General features: G+C 41.9%; 1 protein-coding gene across 1 annotated transcript in view; it reads left to right on the forward strand.

The window, feature by feature from the left end:
- Window positions 1-18,985, forward strand: part of LOC138756715 (ADP/ATP translocase 4-like) — a 60,930-nt gene that overhangs the window by 38,547 nt on the left and 3,398 nt on the right. The window contains 1 exon segment of the mRNA XM_069923105.1: window positions 16,763-16,880. Within this exon segment, the coding sequence (XP_069779206.1) occupies window positions 16,763-16,880 (118 nt within the window).

Raw genomic sequence — 18,985 nt, forward strand, 5'->3', positions numbered from 1 at the left:
CACATGGGTGCAGCTTCTGGTATCCTGGACCACCTTTCCAGAAAAGCATTCCACTTAATTTGTAAGGCTGCCCTCTGTTTTCCCATTATTATAGCTTCTCCTTTCAGGTAATGTTAATCCCACTATCTCCTCCAGTCTAGACAACTTGAAGGGGCATTACATCCAGAATAGCAGTTCAAAACATGGTAGTCATTAATTGGTTGCCTTCTACTTCCTGTTCCATTTCAAGCCTCCACTTTTTCAGTTGGTTTTCCAGATAGGCTGCTGGATTTTCAGTGTCCTCCAGTGGATCCCCTTTCAAAATTTTGGGGTCCACTTTGGGTGGGTAGCAATTTCTGAGGGCTCCCCATACCCTCTGTCTCACTGGGTCAAACGGCGCTCCATCATTCAGTGGATCCATCATGTTTTTATTATTCTCACCAGCCCCATTAGTTCTACCAGCTTTGCATGTCCTATCACCTTCACCAGCAGTGCCTTTACATCTCACATAGCCAACATTCATCCCAAGGTTTCTTCTTCAAATGCCCTGATCCATTTTCCTGCCCCTTTGTAAATGCTGGACAATTCATTTTTCAGCCTTTCAAGATCCTAGGTTCCCCAAGGAACATAACTGCATTAATATATGCATCATGCTGTTAGGCTGAAAAAATTCTTCCCTGTTGATTCCTAACCCATAATCTGGGCTATTATAATCCCCTGTAACTTCATCCTGATCTGAATCTATCTCAAATGGTTGCTATCCTGCGAACCCCTGTCCTGACTGGATCTTGCTCCTTTCCTTCACTGACATGACTTCCTACTGCTCTTTCTCCTTCTGCACTTTCTCTTTTCCCTTCTTACAACCTGCGATATTCCTCAAATTCCATCCATTCTCTTGTTTGCTACATCTTACTTAATTCTTTTTCCATCTTCTCTCTGCTTTACTACTTTCTTCATCTCTTCTTCTAGCTTCTTCCTTTCTGTTTGCCTCGTGTTCTTGCCACATTTCCAACTCCTTACTCTCATTTATGTCCACTTCTGCTATTTCTACTGTTCCTTTTATTACCGGGCTCTGCGATGAGTCTCCTAGACCTGAATAGGGAGGGGTATTCTCAAGGATATCTGGGCTTGGATATGGGGCATTTTCCCTTCATACTGTTTTTCCAGCTTCTTCCTTGTCCTTCAGTTATCTCTACCACCTGGTTCACTTTCTCCAGCTTCTCTTCTACTCTAAAAAGTTTTAGTTCTCTCTTTTGTTCTCGTTTTTAGGATTTATTTTTAGATTTATAATTTTGATCAGTACTTCCATTCATTACATGAGTTTATGTCGAAGGTACCTTCCTTTGGCCATTTGGTTAACAATTTTTTCAGTTTATTTCCCATTTTTGAGAGGTTTTTACGATATTGTTTTTCGATACTGGGAACTTGTTTAATATCTCAACTGCAGTTACTTTACTCATTGTGCTATTTTGTTCAGCACACGTCATCATTCACTCCAGTCTTAGTCTTTATTTTCTGCCCTGTATGCTTTTTGCAGTCACTATGCTATTCTCTTGACCATGAAGCCGACACCAGATAGGCGTCGTTCATCCATAGGCTTGCCAGACCAGTAGAGTGTGTAGCCCGCGCCGCGTTCTTGGAGGCTGCCTACATCTGCAAGGCGGACTTCGCTGAGAGCGGCGATGTCAATGCCAAGTCTGAGGAGTTCATGTGCGATGAGGGCAGACCGACGTTCAGGTCGGTGTCTGTCGGCCTTGTCTAGCATGGTTCTGATGTTCCAGCATGCTAGTTTGAGTTTGTGAGCATCTTTTGAGGGGGAGGACGTGGAGGGGGAGGACATGGACCTGTCCTCGGGCCTGCGCAAAGGAGCTTTTAGGTGGAGTGCAGTGCGCGCAGTACTGGCCCCACCCTTTACACCCATGGTTCGTGTGCCGTGCCAAGCAAGCTGGGACGTGGCAGCGAGGTTCTTGGGTCGTAGGTTTTATATTGGAGTGGCCTTCTCCTATGCAGGTTTCTTACCCGGGCTGCCTCCAAACTCGAAAACCTCCCGACAGGCCAGTCGGACCGGATCATGTCCATGCGACTCCCCCTTCAAAACAAGCGTCACATCACCCTCATCAGTGTCTATGCTCCAACCCTTCAGGCGGAACAACCAGAAAAGGACAAGTTCTACACTGATCTGCGCAACCTCATTCAACGCACCTCTAAAGCCGACAAGGTTGTCATCCTTGGCGACTTCAACGCTCGCGTCGGCAAAGACTCAGAAACCTGGCCAGGAATCCTGGGCAAGCATGGTGTCGGCAAGTGCAACGACAATGGGTGCCTCCTGTTGGAGCTCTGCGCAGAACAGCGGCTTGTCATTATAAACACCCTTTTTCGGCAGAGGGACAGCCTGAAGACTACCTGGATGCATCCCCAATCCAAACACTGGCACCTCCTGGACTACGTCCTGGTGCGAGAAAGAGACAAACGAGATGTGCTCCACACCAGGGTCATGCCCAGCGCGGAATGCCACACTGACCACCGGCTGGTTCGCTGCAACCTTAACCTTCACTTCAAGCCAAAGCCCAGGAACAGTAAAGCCCCCAGAAAGAGGTTCAATGTTGGAAACCTGCACTCAGACGAAGTGAGAGGAAACTTTCAGGCAAACCTCAAAGCAAAGCTCGAGGATGCAATCCGCCTCACTGACTCGTCCCCTGAAACCCTCTGGGATCAGCTGAAGACTACCATACTGCAGTCCACTGATGAGGTACTGGGCTTCTCCTCCAGGAAAAACAAGGACTGGTTTGACGACAACAGCCAGGAAATCCAGGAGCTGCTGGCAAAGAAGCGAACTGCCCACCAGGCTCACCTTACAAAGCCGTCCTGGCCAGAGAAGAAACAAGCCTTCCGTCGCGCATGCAGCCATCTTCAGCGCAAACTCCGGGAGATCCAAAATGAGTGGTGGACTAGCCTCACCAAATGAACCCAGCTCAGCGCGGACATTGGCGACTTCAGGGGTTTTTACGAGGCTCTAAAGGCTGTGTACGGCCCCTCACCCCAAGTCCAAAGCCCGCTGCGCAGCTCAGATGGCAAAGTCCTCCTCAGCGACAAGATCTCCATCCACAACCGATGGTCAGAACACTTCCAATCTCTTTTCAATGCCAATCGCTCAGTCCAAGATTCCGCCCTGCTCCAGCTCCCTCAACAGCCCCTAAGGCTAGAGCTGGATGAGGTCCTCACCCAGGAAGAGACATATAAGGCAATTGAACAACTGAAAAGTTGCAAAGCAGCAGGTATGGATGGAATCCCCCCAGAGGTCTGGAAGGCTGGCGGCAAAACTCTGCATGCCAAACTGCATGAGTTTTTCAAGCTTTGCTGGGACCAAGGAAAACTGCCTCAGGACCTTCGTGATGCCATCATCATCACCCTGTACAAAAACAAAGGCGAGAAATCAGACTGCTCAAACTACAGGGGAATCATGCTGCTCTCCATTGCAGGCAAAATCTTCGCTAGGATTCTCCTAAATAGAATAATACCTAGTGTCGCCGAGAATGTTCTCCCAGAATCACAGTGCAGCTTTCGCGCAAACAGAGGAACTACTGACATGTTCTTTGCCCTCAGACAGCTCCAAGAAAAGTGCAGAGAACAAAACAAAGGACTCTACGTCACCTTTGTTGACCTCACCAAAGCCTTCGACACCGTGAGGAGGAAAGTGCTTTGGCAAATACTAGAGCGCCTCGGATGCCCCCCAAAGTTCCTCAACATGGTTATCCAATTGCACGAAAACCAACAAGGTCAGGTCAGATACAGCTGTGAGCTCTCTGAACCCTTCTCCATTAACAATGGCGTGAAGCAAGGCTGCGTTCTCGCACCAACCCTCTTTTCAATCTTCTTCAGCATGATGCTGAACCAAGCCATGAAAGACCTCAACAATGAAGATGCTGTTTACATCCGGTACTGCACGGATGGCAGTCTCTTCAATCTGAGGCGCCTGCAAGCTCACACCAAGACACAAGAGAAACTTGTCCGTGAACTACTCTTTGCAGACGATGCCGCTTTAGTTGCCCATTGAGAGCCAGCTCTTCAGCGCTTGACGTCCTGTTTTGCGGAAACTGTCAAAATGTTGCTGGAAGTCAGCCTGAAGAAAACTGAGGTCCTCCATCAGCCAGCTCCCCACCATGACTACCAGCCCCCCCCACATCTCCATCAGGCACACAAAACTCAAAACGGTCAACCAGTTTACCTATCTTGGCTGCACCATTTCATCGGATGCAAGGATCGACAACGAGATAGACAACAGACTCGCCAAGGCAAATAGCGCCTTTGGGAGACTACACAAAAGAGTCTGGAAAAACAACCAACTGAAAAACCTCACAAAGATAAGCATATACAGAGCCATTGTCATACCCACACTCCTGTTCGGCTCCGAATCATGGGTCCTCTACCGGCATCACCTACGGCTCCTAGAACGCTTCCACCAGCGTTGTCTCCGCTCCATCCTCAACATTCATTGGAGCGACTTCATCCCTAACATCGAAGTACTCGAGATGGCAGAGGCCGACAGCATCGAATCCACACTGTTGAAGATCCAACTGCGCTGGGTAGGTCACGTCTCCAGAATGGAGGACCATCGCATCCCCAAGATCGTGTTATATGGCGAGCTCTCCACTGGCCATCGTGTCAGAGGTGCACCAAAGAAGAGGTACAAGGATTGTCTAAAGAAATCTCTTGGTGCCTGCCACATTGACCACCGCCAGTGAGCTGATCTCACCTCAAACCGTGCATCTTGACGCCTCACAGTTCAGCGGGCAGCAACCTCCTTTGAAGAAGACCGCAGAGCCCACCTCACTGACAAAAGACAAAGGAGGAAAAACCCAACACCCAACCCCAACCAACCAAATTTCCCCTGCAACCGCTGCAGCCGTGTCTGCTTGTCCCGCATCGGACTTGTCAGCCACAAACGAGCCTGCAGCTGACGTGGACATTTACCCCTCCATAAATCTTCGTCCTCAAAGCCAAGCCAAAGAAAGATGCTATTCTCTACACTACTTTTATTTTCTAATTTTTCATTTAACAATTTGCGATTTTGTATTATCCAATTGGTCCCAATTCTCTCTGTCTTATCTGTTCTGCCTGTGCAGACCCCTATTTACCTAGGGTGGTATCCACAGAATGTCTTATCCTGCCCATGCAGACCCCTATTTACCTTGGGCGGTATCCACGAGAATTTAACACCATGTGGAATTTTCTTCAATCAATCTCTATCCCTTATTTCTGTACACCCCACTGCGCAGTTTTCCTGATCAATTTTCCAAGCCTCCTTCAAAATCAATATGTCAGCAGATTCTTTTGGATCAGAGAGATCTTCTGACTGTCGTTTGCTACTCCTGTGTCCCCAGAAACTTCCCATTCCCAACAGATTTTAGTCCGAATTTAAAGTGAAAACTGCTTAACTTTTTGCAGGTGGCCACCCTTTATCTGTTGGTTCCGAGAAGAACCCTGAGGCGCTGGGAAGCACTCTCAACCAACCACCTCTTTTCTAATGAGTCTCTTTCCAATCATGCTCGCAACACCAAATTCTGGCAATATGGAGAATTCTTCAGAAAAGTTGAACCTTTATTTGCAAGTAAAGGCTAAGGCAGTCAGAGAACAAGTCACTGATCAAAACCCACTGGACATAGCATGTATCCTCTTTTTAAGTTACAATCCCAACCTTGCTTGTTCAATTGATCTTGTCCCTTATTTTAGCAGCATACCATTCTTTGGTTTGCCACCATTATTTCTCATTCCTTTATCTAATCATGCTTCAAACCACATTCTCCATGATATTCCGCCACCATTAACTTTTACCCATCCTCCCTATCCTGTATCTTTGCCACATGATTCATCATGACTCGCAACCCTTATCTTTTGTCCTTGTTTTGATTATAATTGTTCAATAGTAAAAGTGAATAACTGAATTAACAATATAATAATGTAGCTAGCTGCTACTAGCTATGGCTCTGCGGAGCCTATAGCACAGGAAAAGTTATAACTGCATGCAGGTTAGCTCAGAAAGAACATGCTGTTCCCAGAAAGAATGACACAAACCCAGTTGAGTGTAGTTAACACTGAGCTTTATTGGGCTCACAGCCCTGCTTTTATTCTCAAGCTGTGGTGAAAACCCTCTCAGCACTGATTGGTGTGTTTGTGATCCGCTTTCCCTGATAGGCCAGTTACGTTCTTTTGGTTGTGGCCAATTGGAGGGCAGTGCTGTGGGCCTCGTGCAGCCTGGTGGATCGTCACGTTCATCCTTCATTTTGTGAGGTCCCTTGGTGGAGCTGCAAAGGGCTGCCACACAACACCCACACCCCCCCAGAACCGGCGATCAGAATGTTGTTATTCTTGGAAGGCTGGCCTCTTTTGCAGGGGTGGGGTGGGGAAGGGTGGTCAATTGGCTGTGTGTGGTGGTACACCACCGGCCTACTGCAGGGAGCAACCTCTGTACCTGCAGAAGTGTAAGGGGACAGGACGACATTTGGCCGGCTGTCAATCAGTTGGCCTGAATGGATCAAGCCCCACCCGGTCGGGTGTTAATCACCCTCCGGGATATAAGCCTGCACCGGCCTCCCGAGGCCTCACTCAGAGTTGCTGCAGCCACAGCCAGCCTGGCTCTGTGGAAATCTTTGTGGATTAAAGCCTGTTGTACAGTCTTTACCTTGTGTGTGTCTGATTCTGTCTAACAGCCCACCACACTGGTTTCAACCTATCAATGGTAAAGGTGGTCTCCTGTCATCCTCCGATGTCAATTACACAGGTGGAACCATTGTACCAGACGAAGTGGTATGGCCCCTCATAGGGTCTCTGCAACAGGGGTCCCTGCACGCCGCATTTTACGAAAACGTGTGTGAAGTTCTGAAAATCTCTGGGGACCAACGTGTGTGGCTGGCCATGGGCCAGGGTTCCCAACCTCTCATGAAGGTGCGCTAGCGCTTCCCTGGGGGGTTCTTCGGTTCCCCTGTTAGTGGCCAGGAATTTGCCTGGAATGACCAGCGGCACCCCTTATACTATTTCGGTGGATAAGACTTCCAAATTCTCTTTCAGCATGGTTTGGATACCTAAGAGGACCCAGGATAATTCATCAACCCAGTTGGGCCCAGTGAGTCGGGCCATCAGGGCTGCTTTTAGGTGCCCATGGAATCTCTCCACAAGGCCATCTGCCTGGGGAAGGTAGACTGTAGTGTGGTGCAGCTGTGTCCTGAGTGCTGTTGCTAGGGCCTCCCAAAGACTGGAGGTGAACTGGGCTCCCCGGTCTGAGATAAGGTGCTCAGGGACCCCGAAACGTGCCACCCAAGCATTCAGGAGTGCCCTTGCACATGTTTCAGTGGATATTTCAGGTAGCAGAATGGCTTCCGGCCATCTGGTAGATCTGCCTTCCATTGAAAGTATGAAACGAGCGCTTTGGGAAACTGGTAAGGGGCCAACTATATCAATGTGAACATGGCTAAAACTGCACTATGGAGGTTCAAAGATTTGGAGTGGGGCTTTAATGTGTGTCCGGACTTGTGAAGTTTGGCACAGTGTGCACATTCTAGCTCAATCTCTTTTCAAAGGCCGTGCCAGATGTAACAGTTGGCCACCATCTTCACCGTGGTCTTGATGGCAGGATGGGCTAAATTGTGCACGGATTCAAATATCTGCCTCTTCCATGTGGTGGGAATAATGGGACGGGGCTTACCGGTCAAGATGTCACAGAATAAAGTTATATGTCCTGTACCGAAGGGAATGTCCTCGGTGTGGAGGCTGGTTATAGCCCTTCTGTAGGCTGCAACGTCGGGATCGGAGTACTGTGCCTCGGCGAGGGCCTTGTAATCGATGCTTGGAGTGGTATGGACAGCCAGCATGTTTGGGCATGACAGCACATCTGCCATAACATTCACCTTGCCAGCAATATGTTCAATGTCTGTGGTAAATTCTGAGACATAAGAAAAGTGACGCTGTTGTCTGGCCAAGGGTCCAAGCCCTTTATGAAAACATAAGTGAGTGGTTTGTGGTCAGTAAACACTTTGAATCTCCTTCCTTCCAGGAAGTAATGAAAATGTTTTATGGCCATATACAGTGCCAGTAGTTCCCTGTTGAATGCACTGTATCGTATTTCAGGTTGCTGCAGGTGTTTACTGAGGAAAGCTAGAGGTCTCTAGTGTCCATCAATTAATTGTTCTAATACTCCTCTGACTGCCATATTGGAAGCATCAACAGTGAGGGCCGTGGATGCCTCTGATTGTGGGTGGGCCAGAAGAATGGCATTTGCTAAAGCATTCTTATCCTTTTGAAAGGTCTCTGAGGCTTCTGCATTCCAGTTGAGATCTTTTTGGGTGCCTAACATTAGAGAGAAAAGGGGACGCATGATGTGGGCTGCTGCCAGTATGAATCTATGATAAAAATTAATCATCCCTGTGAATTTCTGAAGGCTTTTAACTTTCGTAGGCTGTGGGAAGGATTTAATGGCCTCTACCTTTTCGGGTAGTGGCCGAGAACCATGTATGTCAATGTGGTGGCCCAGAAAGTTGATTACCTCTTTTCCAAACTCTCATTTAGCTGGATTGATTGTCAGTCCATATTCACTCAGTCTATTGGACAGTAGTCTTAAATGAGTGACATGGTCAGCCTGGTGGCTGGCAATTAGAATATCATCTAAGTAGACGAAAATAAAGTCGAGGTCCCTGCCCACAGCGTCCATTATTTGTTGGAATGTTTGGGCTGTATTTTTCAGTCCAAAAGGCATCCTTAAAAACTCAAGTAAGGTGATAATGGCTATTCTTGCGATGTCCTCTGGGTGGACCGGGATTCGGTGGTAGCCTCGGATTAAATCCGTGACCCTTGTAGATGTGTGGTGAACTCCTGAATGTGGGGTTCTGGGTAGTAGTCAGGCATGGCCTCATTGAGGCATCTGTAATCCCCGCATGGCCCCCACCCTCCTGTAGCTTTAGGGGCCATGTGGAGTGGGGAGGACCAGGGGCTGTCAGAGCGATGTATAATGCCCAGCTCCTCCATTTTACAGAATCTCTTTGCAAGGCTGAGCTTTTCTGGTGGAAGGCGGCGCACTCTGGAAAGAAGAGGCGGACCTGTAGTAAGAATATGGTGTCTTACCTCATGCTTGGTCTTGGATGACGTAAGTAATGGCGGGAAATTCGGATAAGATTTGCACAAACTCATTGTCAGCCGGCGTCACCGAATGCAGGTGGTAGGTGGCGGATTCTTTCCCCTTTAGTTCAAGGGTCTGGAATGTTGTGGCACACACTAATCTGTGGCCTTTAATGTCCACAAGCAGCGAGTTGGCTCATAGGAAATCCGTGCCCAGGAGTGGTTGTCGAACTGCTGCTAGTATGATGGCCCATCTAAAATGGCTGTTCCCAAAGCAGAGAGGGATGGTGCGAGTGCCATCAGTTGATATGTCCGAATTGTTGGCAGCCTTTAGTTGTTGGACTGTTTTGCCACTGTGGACATCAGTTTTGGTCAGGGGGAGCACACTTATCTCTGCCCCTGTGTCCTCTATAAAACGGCAGCTGCATAGGGAGTCTTGGACATGGAGGCTGTTAAGTTGACCAGCCATCGCAACCATTAAAGATGGCCGGCTTTGGCGTTTCCAAGGAATGTGCAGGAGGAGAGACATCGAATGGCCTCTTCCCCCCACCACTGATGATAACGACAGTATCACTCACCAGGGGTGTCTGTTGTCCTCGTGGCTGGTTGGTTGGCTGGTCAGCGGTTGGGTATTTGATGCTGTAGCCTGCCCACATGCTCCAGTGCTGTGGGGGTGTGGTGTTTGATGGGCGTGGATGTCTCATGGAATGCTAAAGCGGTTTCCTTCTCGGTTATCAGGGATTCCATCCTCTCTGGTACTTTTCATGGGTCGCTGAAGTCACTTCCAGGACCATCATCTGGATGTTTTGTGGCAGCCTTTCCAAGACAGTTCCTTTAAGAGCGAGCAGGGGGCATGTAGAGAGACCAAGTCACCCATTAGGTCGGATGGGTCCCTGACCCCCAACCCGTCCATATGCAGCAGACGGGCTGCGCGCTTGTGCTCAGGCAGCCTGAAAGTGCGGGTCAATAACTCTCAGATGGCTTTGTACTTGCCCTCCCATGACGGCTTTTTCAAGAAATCTGTGATCTTGGTGGCTGTGGCTTGTTCAAGGATGCCCACAACTGTGTTTTGGAACCCTTATTAGATAAATCTCCGAAGAAAGTTAAAAAATCCAAGATGGCAATTCAGGTTCAAGCATTGATGAAAGATCTTAATTTAGTAGATATTTGGAGAAGTATTAATCCGACAGAGAAAGATTTTTCCTTTTATTCATCTAGACATGAATTATTTTCAAGGATTGACTTCTTTTTAGTATCGGCACATTTACAAAGGAAAATACAACAAGCGGAATATAAAAGTAGGGTGATTTCAAATCATTCTCTGTTATATTTTACATATGAAACTTCTGAGAAAATTCAAATAGCTTATCGTTGGAGATTTAGTACAATGTTGTTGAAAATATGGAATTTATTGATTTTTTTGAAAAAACAAATTAATTTTTTTTGAAAGAAAATTCTAAATCTGTTCAAAGTAAGTTTATATTATGGGATGCTATGAAAGCCTATTTGAGAGGACAAATAATTAGTTATACTTCTAAAATTAAAAAAAATCGATTAAATCAGATTCTTGAATTAGAAAAACAGATCGATGAGTTAGAAAAGGAATTTCAGAAAGATGCTACAGAAGATCAGAAAATAGAATTATCTAGGCTGAAATTGAAATATAATACTTTGCAATCTTATCAATTTGAATGTGTGATTAATATGACTAAACAACGGTATAACAAATGGGGAGAGAAACCACATAAGGTATTGTCATGGCAATTAAAGAAAGAACAGATTTCGAGGACTATTAATGCTGTTAGTCGAAATTCTCTTATCACTTATAAACCTTGTGAGATTAATGATGAATTTTATTCATTTTATAAAAAGTTATATACATCTGAAGGAAAACAGGAAACTGGATCAATTGGTCTTTTTTTAATCATAGTTGAATTTACCGATATTAGAGGATGCAGATATTCAGGAGTTAGAAGAAGCATTTACTGATTGGGACATTAAAATGGCTATGCTGGAAATGCCGAATGGTAAATCGCCTGGCGATGATGGATTCTCGGTTGAATTTTATAAAATTTTTTATGATGATTTATCTACAGTGTTTGGGGATGTATTACATCAAGTTGGAGAACATGAGTCTTGTTCTAGTGCTTTAATTACAGTAATTCCTAAAAAAGATAAGAGATCCTTTGAAAGTATCTTCATATAGACCAATTTCATTGTTAAATGTAGATTATAAAATAATAGCTAAAATATTAGCGAATGGATTGGCTAAATTTTTACCAAAGTTGATTCATATTAATCAAACAGGTTTTATAAAGAATAGATATGCTTCAGATAACATTTTGCACATGATTAGTTTGATTAATAGATTTTTTTTTTTTTTTTTTTTTTTTAGTGAAAAGATTTTATGTTTATTCTTTTGTCAAGCAATGATTTTATTTTTCTTTAAAATGTCTAATTTTGATAAATGAAGCGTGCTAAATTTGCTGATGAATAAACTATCAACATTTACCTGTTCATCTCTTTATTCCTCCTTAAATTTGGATTTTAAAAGTACTGGACCAACCCAGTCCCCGAGCAGTCCGGTTTTTCAGACTTTTACTGTTTGTTGGCTGTTTTCCCAGGCACAGCTGATGTTACCCAGTGCCCCTCTGCTGTAATTGGGGTAAAACATTCCATGGGACTCTTTAGAATGTAAGCAGAGGTTTTGTACGACCAGGGTCTTGGCCAATATTTATCACAGGGGTTAATTTTTAATCACATTCCTCTGTGGAACATGACTGTGTGTAACATTGGCTGCTGTATTTTCTCTTTCATGTTTTTTTTTTTTTTTTGTTTTTTTTTTTCTTTTTTTTAAATTTTTTATTTTTCACACCATAAATCACAATAGCCATGATATACACTTTTTCTTTTCCACACATTTACAGTGACTTTTTCTCCCTCCCCCCTCCCTCCTCCCAAGCCACCCCCCCATCCCTCCCCCCTCTCATCCATTTTAGTTATACAATCTAGGTTGCATTAATTCAGTTAGACAATGTTGTCATTCAACAAAAATACACCAGAAATTCTACTGAGTCCATTTTTTTCTTCTCTTCTCCTTCCATCAACTTAGGTAATGTTTGTTCCCGGTAGGTTTTCGCTATTGTATTTAATGTAAGGCTCCCATACTTGTTCGAATATTTCAATATTATTTCTTAAACTATATGTTATTTTTTCTAATGGAATACATTTATTCATTTCTATATACCATTGTTGTATTTTCAAATTATCTTCCAATTTCCAGGTTGACATAATACATTTTTTTGCTACAGCTAGGGCTATCTTAACAAATCTTTTTTGTGCATCCTCCAAGTCAATTCCAAATTCTTTATTTTTTATGTTACTTAGGAGAAAGATCTCTGGATTCTTTGGTATATTGTTTTCTGTTATTTTATTTAATATCTGATTGAGATCATCCCAAAATTTTTCTACTCTCTCACATGTCCAGATTGCATGAATTGTTGTTCCCCTTTCTTTTTTACATCGAAAACATCTATCAGATACTGTTGGGTCCCATTTATTTAACTTTTGCGGTGTAATGTATAGTCTGTGTAACCAATTATATTGTATCATACGCAGCCTCGTATTTATTGTATTTCTCATCGTTCCAGAGCATAACTTCTCCCATGTTTCCTTTTTTATCTTTATATTTAAATCTTGTTCCCATTTTTGTTTAGTTTTACCATTTGTTTCCTCATTTTCCTTTTCTTGCAGTTTAATATACATATTTTTTATAAATCTTTTGATTAACATTGTATCTGTAATCACATATTCAAGGTTACTTCCCTCTGGTAAACTCAAGTTGCTTCCTAATTTATCTTTCAAGTAGGATCTCAGTTGGTAATATGCCAGCGCTGTATCTCCCGTTATATTGTACTTATCTCTCATTTGTTCAAAGGATAAGAATCTACTTCCTGAAAAACAATTTTCTATTCTTTTAATCCCTTTTTTTTCCCATTTTCTAAAGGCAAGGTTGTCTATTGTAAAAGGGAGTAGCTTATTTTGCGTCAATATTAGTTTTGGTATTTGGTAATTTATTTTATTTCTTTCTACATGTATCTTCTTCCATATATTGAGGAGATGGTGTAATACTGGAGAAGTTCTATGTTGTACCAATTTTTCGTCCCATTTATATAATATGTGTTCAGGTATCTTTTCCCCTATTTTATCTAATTCTAGTCTCGTCCAGTCTGGTTTTTCCCTTGTTTGATAAAAATCTGATAGGTACCTTAATTGTGCGGCTCTATAATAATTTTTGAAGTTTGGCAATTGTAAGCCTCCTTGTTTATACCATTCTGTTAATTTGTCTAGTGCTATCCTCGGTTTCCCCCCTCTCCATAAAAATCTCCTTATTATTTTCTTTAACTCTTTGAAGAATTTTTCTGTCAGTTGTATTGGCAATGCCTGAAATAAGTATAGTATCCTTGGAAAAATGTTCATTTTAATACAGTTTATCCTTCCTATCAGTGTTAGTGGTAGCTCTTTCCAATGCTCTAAATCGTCCTGTAGTTTTTTCATTAGTGGATTGTAATTGAGTTTATATAATTGGCCTAGATTTTTGTTTATTTGCACACCTAGGTATCTTATTGCCTGCGTTTGCCATCTGAATGGGGATTCCTCCTTAAATTTGCGCTAGCTATAGAACCACTAGCAGAATCGATAAGAAGAGATAATAATATAAAAGGAATAAAAATAAAAGACAGGGAATATAAAATCAGTCTGTTTGCGGATGATGTGATAGTGTACTTAACAGAACCAGAACTATCAATAAAAGAACTATATAAGAAATTGAAGGAATATGGAGAAGTGTCGGGATACAAGATAAACGTAAATAAAAGTGAAGCAATGCCTATGAATAACGCGGATTTCTCAAGATTAATAGATTTTGACAATTTTTAGATCATCCGATGGTGATACCCTTAGATGCAGAAAAAGCATTTGATAGAGTTGAATGGAATTTTCTGTTTAAAGTTTTGGAGAAATTTAAGTTTAGTCCTTCTTTTATTGGTTGGATTAGGGCTCTATATAGTAAACCCGTAGCTAGAGTATTGATGAATGGTTTGATTTTGGAATCTTTTAAGATAACTCAATCAACTCGTCAAGGTTGTCCTTTATCACCAGCTTTGTTTGCGTTAGTGATTGAACCTTTAGCACAGCTGATAAGACAAAATACACAGATACAAGGTATGAAAGTTTTAGATGAGGAGTATAAAATTAATTTATTTGCTGATGACGTATTGGTGTATTGGTGTATTTAACAAATCCAGCTCAGTCACTTTTGCATTTGAAGGAACGTTTAATACAATATGGATGTCTTTCTGGATATAAAATTAACTGGGAAAAAAGTGAAATATTACCGGTAAATAAAGGAGATTATTCAGTTTATAAGAATATTATTAATTTGAAGTGGACTGACCAAATTAAATATCTGGGTATAATTTTGAATGTTAATTATCATTCTTTATATAAATTAAATTATGCTCCGTTAATGAAAAAAATCAAAATTGATTTGATTAAATGGAAAGATTTACCTATTAATTTAGTGGGAAGGACAAATACAATTAAGATGAATATCTTTCCGTGTATACAACATTTGTTTCAATCTATTCCGTATTTACTTGATAAAATTTTTTTTCGAGATTTAAATAAAATGGTTAGGGAGTTTTTATGGAGAGGTAAATTTTCAAGAGTAGCTTTGAATAAATTAACTTGGAAATATAAATTAGGGGGATTACGTTTACTACATTTTCAAAATTATTATGAGGCAGCCCAACTTAAATTTATTAGCTCATTGATGGATTTGGTACGGCCTCCTAGTTGGGCTAAAATTGAGATGGCAAGTATTTCTGAATTTGAAATACATCAATTATTGTTTAGGTGGAATATGAATTTGTTACAACAATATAATGTGCCTATACTAAAACATTTAATGAAGTTAAAGAAAAATAAAATGATAGGTTCTAGGGTTAAATTATTGGCTTTGACTCCATTGTATAATAATCAACTTATTTCTTTTTCAATACATAATCAAAGTTTATTGCATTGGAGATTTAAAGGTGTGAAAAATTTGGGAGATTGTTTTAAAGAGGGTAAGTTTTTATCTTTTAATCAGATGAAGGAAGATTTTGGTATTGATAAGAATTCTTTATTTCTTTATTATCAAATTCGATCTTTGAGAAAATGTATGTTTGGTAGAGATATGATTTTACCTAAAATGACTAAATTTGAGACTCTTATGAAGGTACCAGAGAAGGGGTATATTTCATTTATGAATCAAATATTACAGGATGGTATGGATAAAAAGGATTGGGATAAATCTAAAATTAAATGGGAAGTGGATATTGGTTTTATTTTTTCTGAAGAGGATTAGTTAGATATCTGTTATGATACTGTCTTCTTTCTTCTTTGGCTTGGCTTCGCGGACGAAGATTTATGGAGGGGTAAATCTCCACGTCAGCTGCAGGCTCATTTGTGGCTGACAAATCTGATGCGGGACAGGCAGACACAGTTGCGGGACTGTAACTCGATTGATAAATGCACATTATTCATCAATTATATTTGACACCTGAAAAATTTAAAAAAATATGGTTTTAATGAATCAGATTTGTGTTTTAGATGTGGTGATACTATTGTTTAATAATGGAAAAAATTATGTATGTTTTGCATGATAATTATAACTTTTTTATTAATGTGGCTGTTATACTCAATTTATATGGATTAGATTTTAATGTGTATATTTAATTTTTTTTAATATTCTTTCTTTTTTCTTTTTTTTATGGCTCTCCTTAGGAGAGTTGGCTGAAGGGGGGTTCTTTTCTTTTCTTTTTTATTTTTCTAAGTTTAATTGCTATATACGTCATATATTATTTGTTTTTTGAACAAATAAATAAAGTTTTTTTTAAAAAAAGGACGCCCACCACGTGGTAGTAAAGGGTGTTGTCGGAGGTCCCTCGATTTGTTGGAACCATACTTCAGGCTGCGCTGTCCAGAGGTTTAGCAGTTTCAATGACACAAAGTTGATTGCAGGGTCTGTCTCCATTGCTGAGTTGAGAGTGCCACCTGGACTGTCGGGGTCACCACTGTTGCTACCAGCTATGGCTCTGCAGAGCCTATAGCACGGGAAAAGTTATAGCTGTATGCAGTTTAGCTCAGAAAGAACATGCTGTTCCCAGAAAGAATGGCCCAGTTGAATGTAGTTAACACTGAAGCCGCTTTCAGGTGGCCAGAATACCCGACTATAAAGCCGCTATTCTACACCAATGTGGCTGTCGGTTGGCCACCTGAAAATTACCTAACCTTCCTCCTGTAGGTATATTCTCCAACTTGGAAAATCCCCTGTTGCACCAGAAAGTAGCACCAGGCAAAGCAGCTAGCAGCTTTCAGGTGCCTGACAGTCCCTGATGTGGGACTACGGGGTTGGGGCAACCGTGCAGGATACCCCAGCCCTGACGTCTCACGCCGGCTGCCCTAGCCCTGCAGTCCCGTGCCGGCTAAGTTATACAGAAGTTCCATGGAGGAGATTTTAAAATAACATGTTAAAACCTCTGATAGTTGTTGAAATGAAATTTGTGCAAATGCAAGATTAATTCATTATATTGTATTAAAATATTCATTAGGCTGAGAATTTTTTAAATTTCAGTTCGGAAAATGGTTCTTGGCAAACTTAGCCTCTGGAGGAGCTGCAGGTGCCACTTCCCTCTGTTTTGTATATCCTCTGGATTTCGCACGAACACGTTTGGCAGCTGATGTTGGCAAAGGTAGTAATTGGAGATCTTTCCTAATATAATCAGTACTAAAACATAAGAAATGGTCCAATTGGACCATCTACTTTCCTACATTTTTCGCATAATCCTTAATTCCCTTACTATCAAAAAATCTATCTGATTGTGCCTTAAATATATTTAATGAGAAAATATCTACTGCTTCTTTGGGCTGAGAATTCTGCAGATTCACTACTCTCTGGGAAAGCAGTTCCTCCTCCTCATTATGGGGTCGCATGGTTGGTGTAGTGGCTATCACGATACCTTTATAGCGCCAGCGATCGGGACTGGGGTTCGAATCCTGCACTGTTTGTAAAGAGTTTGTACGTTCTCCTGTGTGTGTGTGTGGATTTTCCATGGGGGTCCAGTTTCCTTCCACCATTTGAAGCGTACCGGCGGTGTAGGTTAATTGGGTGTAAATTGGGCAGCACGGACTCATTGGGTGAAATGGCATGTTACTGTGTTGTATGTAAAAAAAATTAAGTAGTCCTAAATCAACTTTCCTGAATTTTGAAGCTATGTCCCCTAACTAGTCTCACCTACCAGTGGAAACAGGTTTACTGCCTCTACCTTGTCTATCCATTTCATAAGATCCCCTCTCAATCTTCTGAATTCCAGTATGCAACCAAAACTACACATATCACTCAAAAGTGAGGCCTTTCTAAAGTTTTTTAAAATTTAGACATACAGCAAGGTTACAGGCCCTTCCAGCCCACAAGCCCATGTACCTGCCATAATCTCAACAGGATTTCTCACTTGTACTCAAAATGTTTGCTAGAAAAAGTAAGCATACCTAATTATTGTGGTATCTGCATATTTTCCCCAGCTGAACTAAAAAGGCATAAATATGGCAAATGTTTGTCGATTCGGAAAATTCAATGCATGGAATTGCAGCATACACTTGGAAAACAACGGCAGTCTGTCTGGAGAAAAAAATATAATGGTAATTTACAAGAGGATGATGTTTTTGAGGAAAGTTGGTGGCTTCGAAAGCATTGGTAATGAGAGTTGCCACAGCAGCAATGTTGTGAGAGCCTGGATTCATAAGTAAGGTGAAAGTGAAACTGCAAAATTGAGATTCAGGCCCAGAATTAACCCTTTGCTCACAGGAATAAAAAGGTTGAAAAAAGTATCTTGATCTTGGAGTCAAAGAAGTCAATACGTCTCTCACAATTGAAAGTAAACAGAGATGCAGTTCAGAACATGATGATAGATGAGAAAGTAAAGCATGGGCTATGTTTGGTGCCGAGGATGATCCAGTGGCAATGGATAGCTTGACATTCATGGTCTCAACTAATTGTATGCTCGATATGACATTTTTCTTTTGGACAATAGGTTGCAAAAACTGTTTTGTTGAAATATTCAGGGCTTACAAATGGGAATTGGATAATTTAAGATAATTTGCAAAGTCAAAAGGAAAAACAGGGTTTTGGAAATGATGGGATTGCTCTTTGAAGAGCCAGTAGAGACTTGATGGCCTATATGACCATCTTCATGCCATTCTGTGAAGTTGTGAATGAAAGGAAAATTAAGGAGCAAGAGAAAGGTAGGCCAAGTGCTGGCCAGTTATGGATTCCAAGTACAGTACGGTGAGTGTGGTCTTTTCCAGTGTAATCCTGAAGAAAGATTGATGGGTGGTTGAGGTATATTTGTAATGAGAGATGCGAAAAAAATAATCAGAGATGCTCTTTTTAAGCCACAATAGTAAACAGTGTATGCAAAATAGATTTGAACATGAATAATGAGTTAGATTGTAAAAAAATTAAATGATGATGGAATGGCAGAAAATTCAGAAGGGAAAATGAAATAAAATGCTATGTCGCATTGTCAAAAGCTGAATCAAAGGATGGGGACAGAAATTTGTGGGGGTGGGTTTAGAGGAGGTGAGAGTGGAAGATGGAGGTGTTAAACTCAAAGAAGGAGATGAGCTTTCCACCGATATATATTACAAGCCCTCTAACTCCCACAACTACCTTGACTACACTTCCTCACACCCTGTCCCCTGCAAAGATTCCATTCCCTTCTCTCAATTTCTCCGTCTCCGCCGCATCTGATCCCAAGATGAGGCCTTCTAGTCCAGATCTTCTGAAATGTCTGCCTTC

Source organism: Narcine bancroftii, chromosome 3 (assembly GCF_036971445.1).
Source record: "Narcine bancroftii isolate sNarBan1 chromosome 3, sNarBan1.hap1, whole genome shotgun sequence".
Lineage (NCBI taxonomy): Eukaryota > Metazoa > Chordata > Chondrichthyes > Torpediniformes > Narcinidae > Narcine > Narcine bancroftii.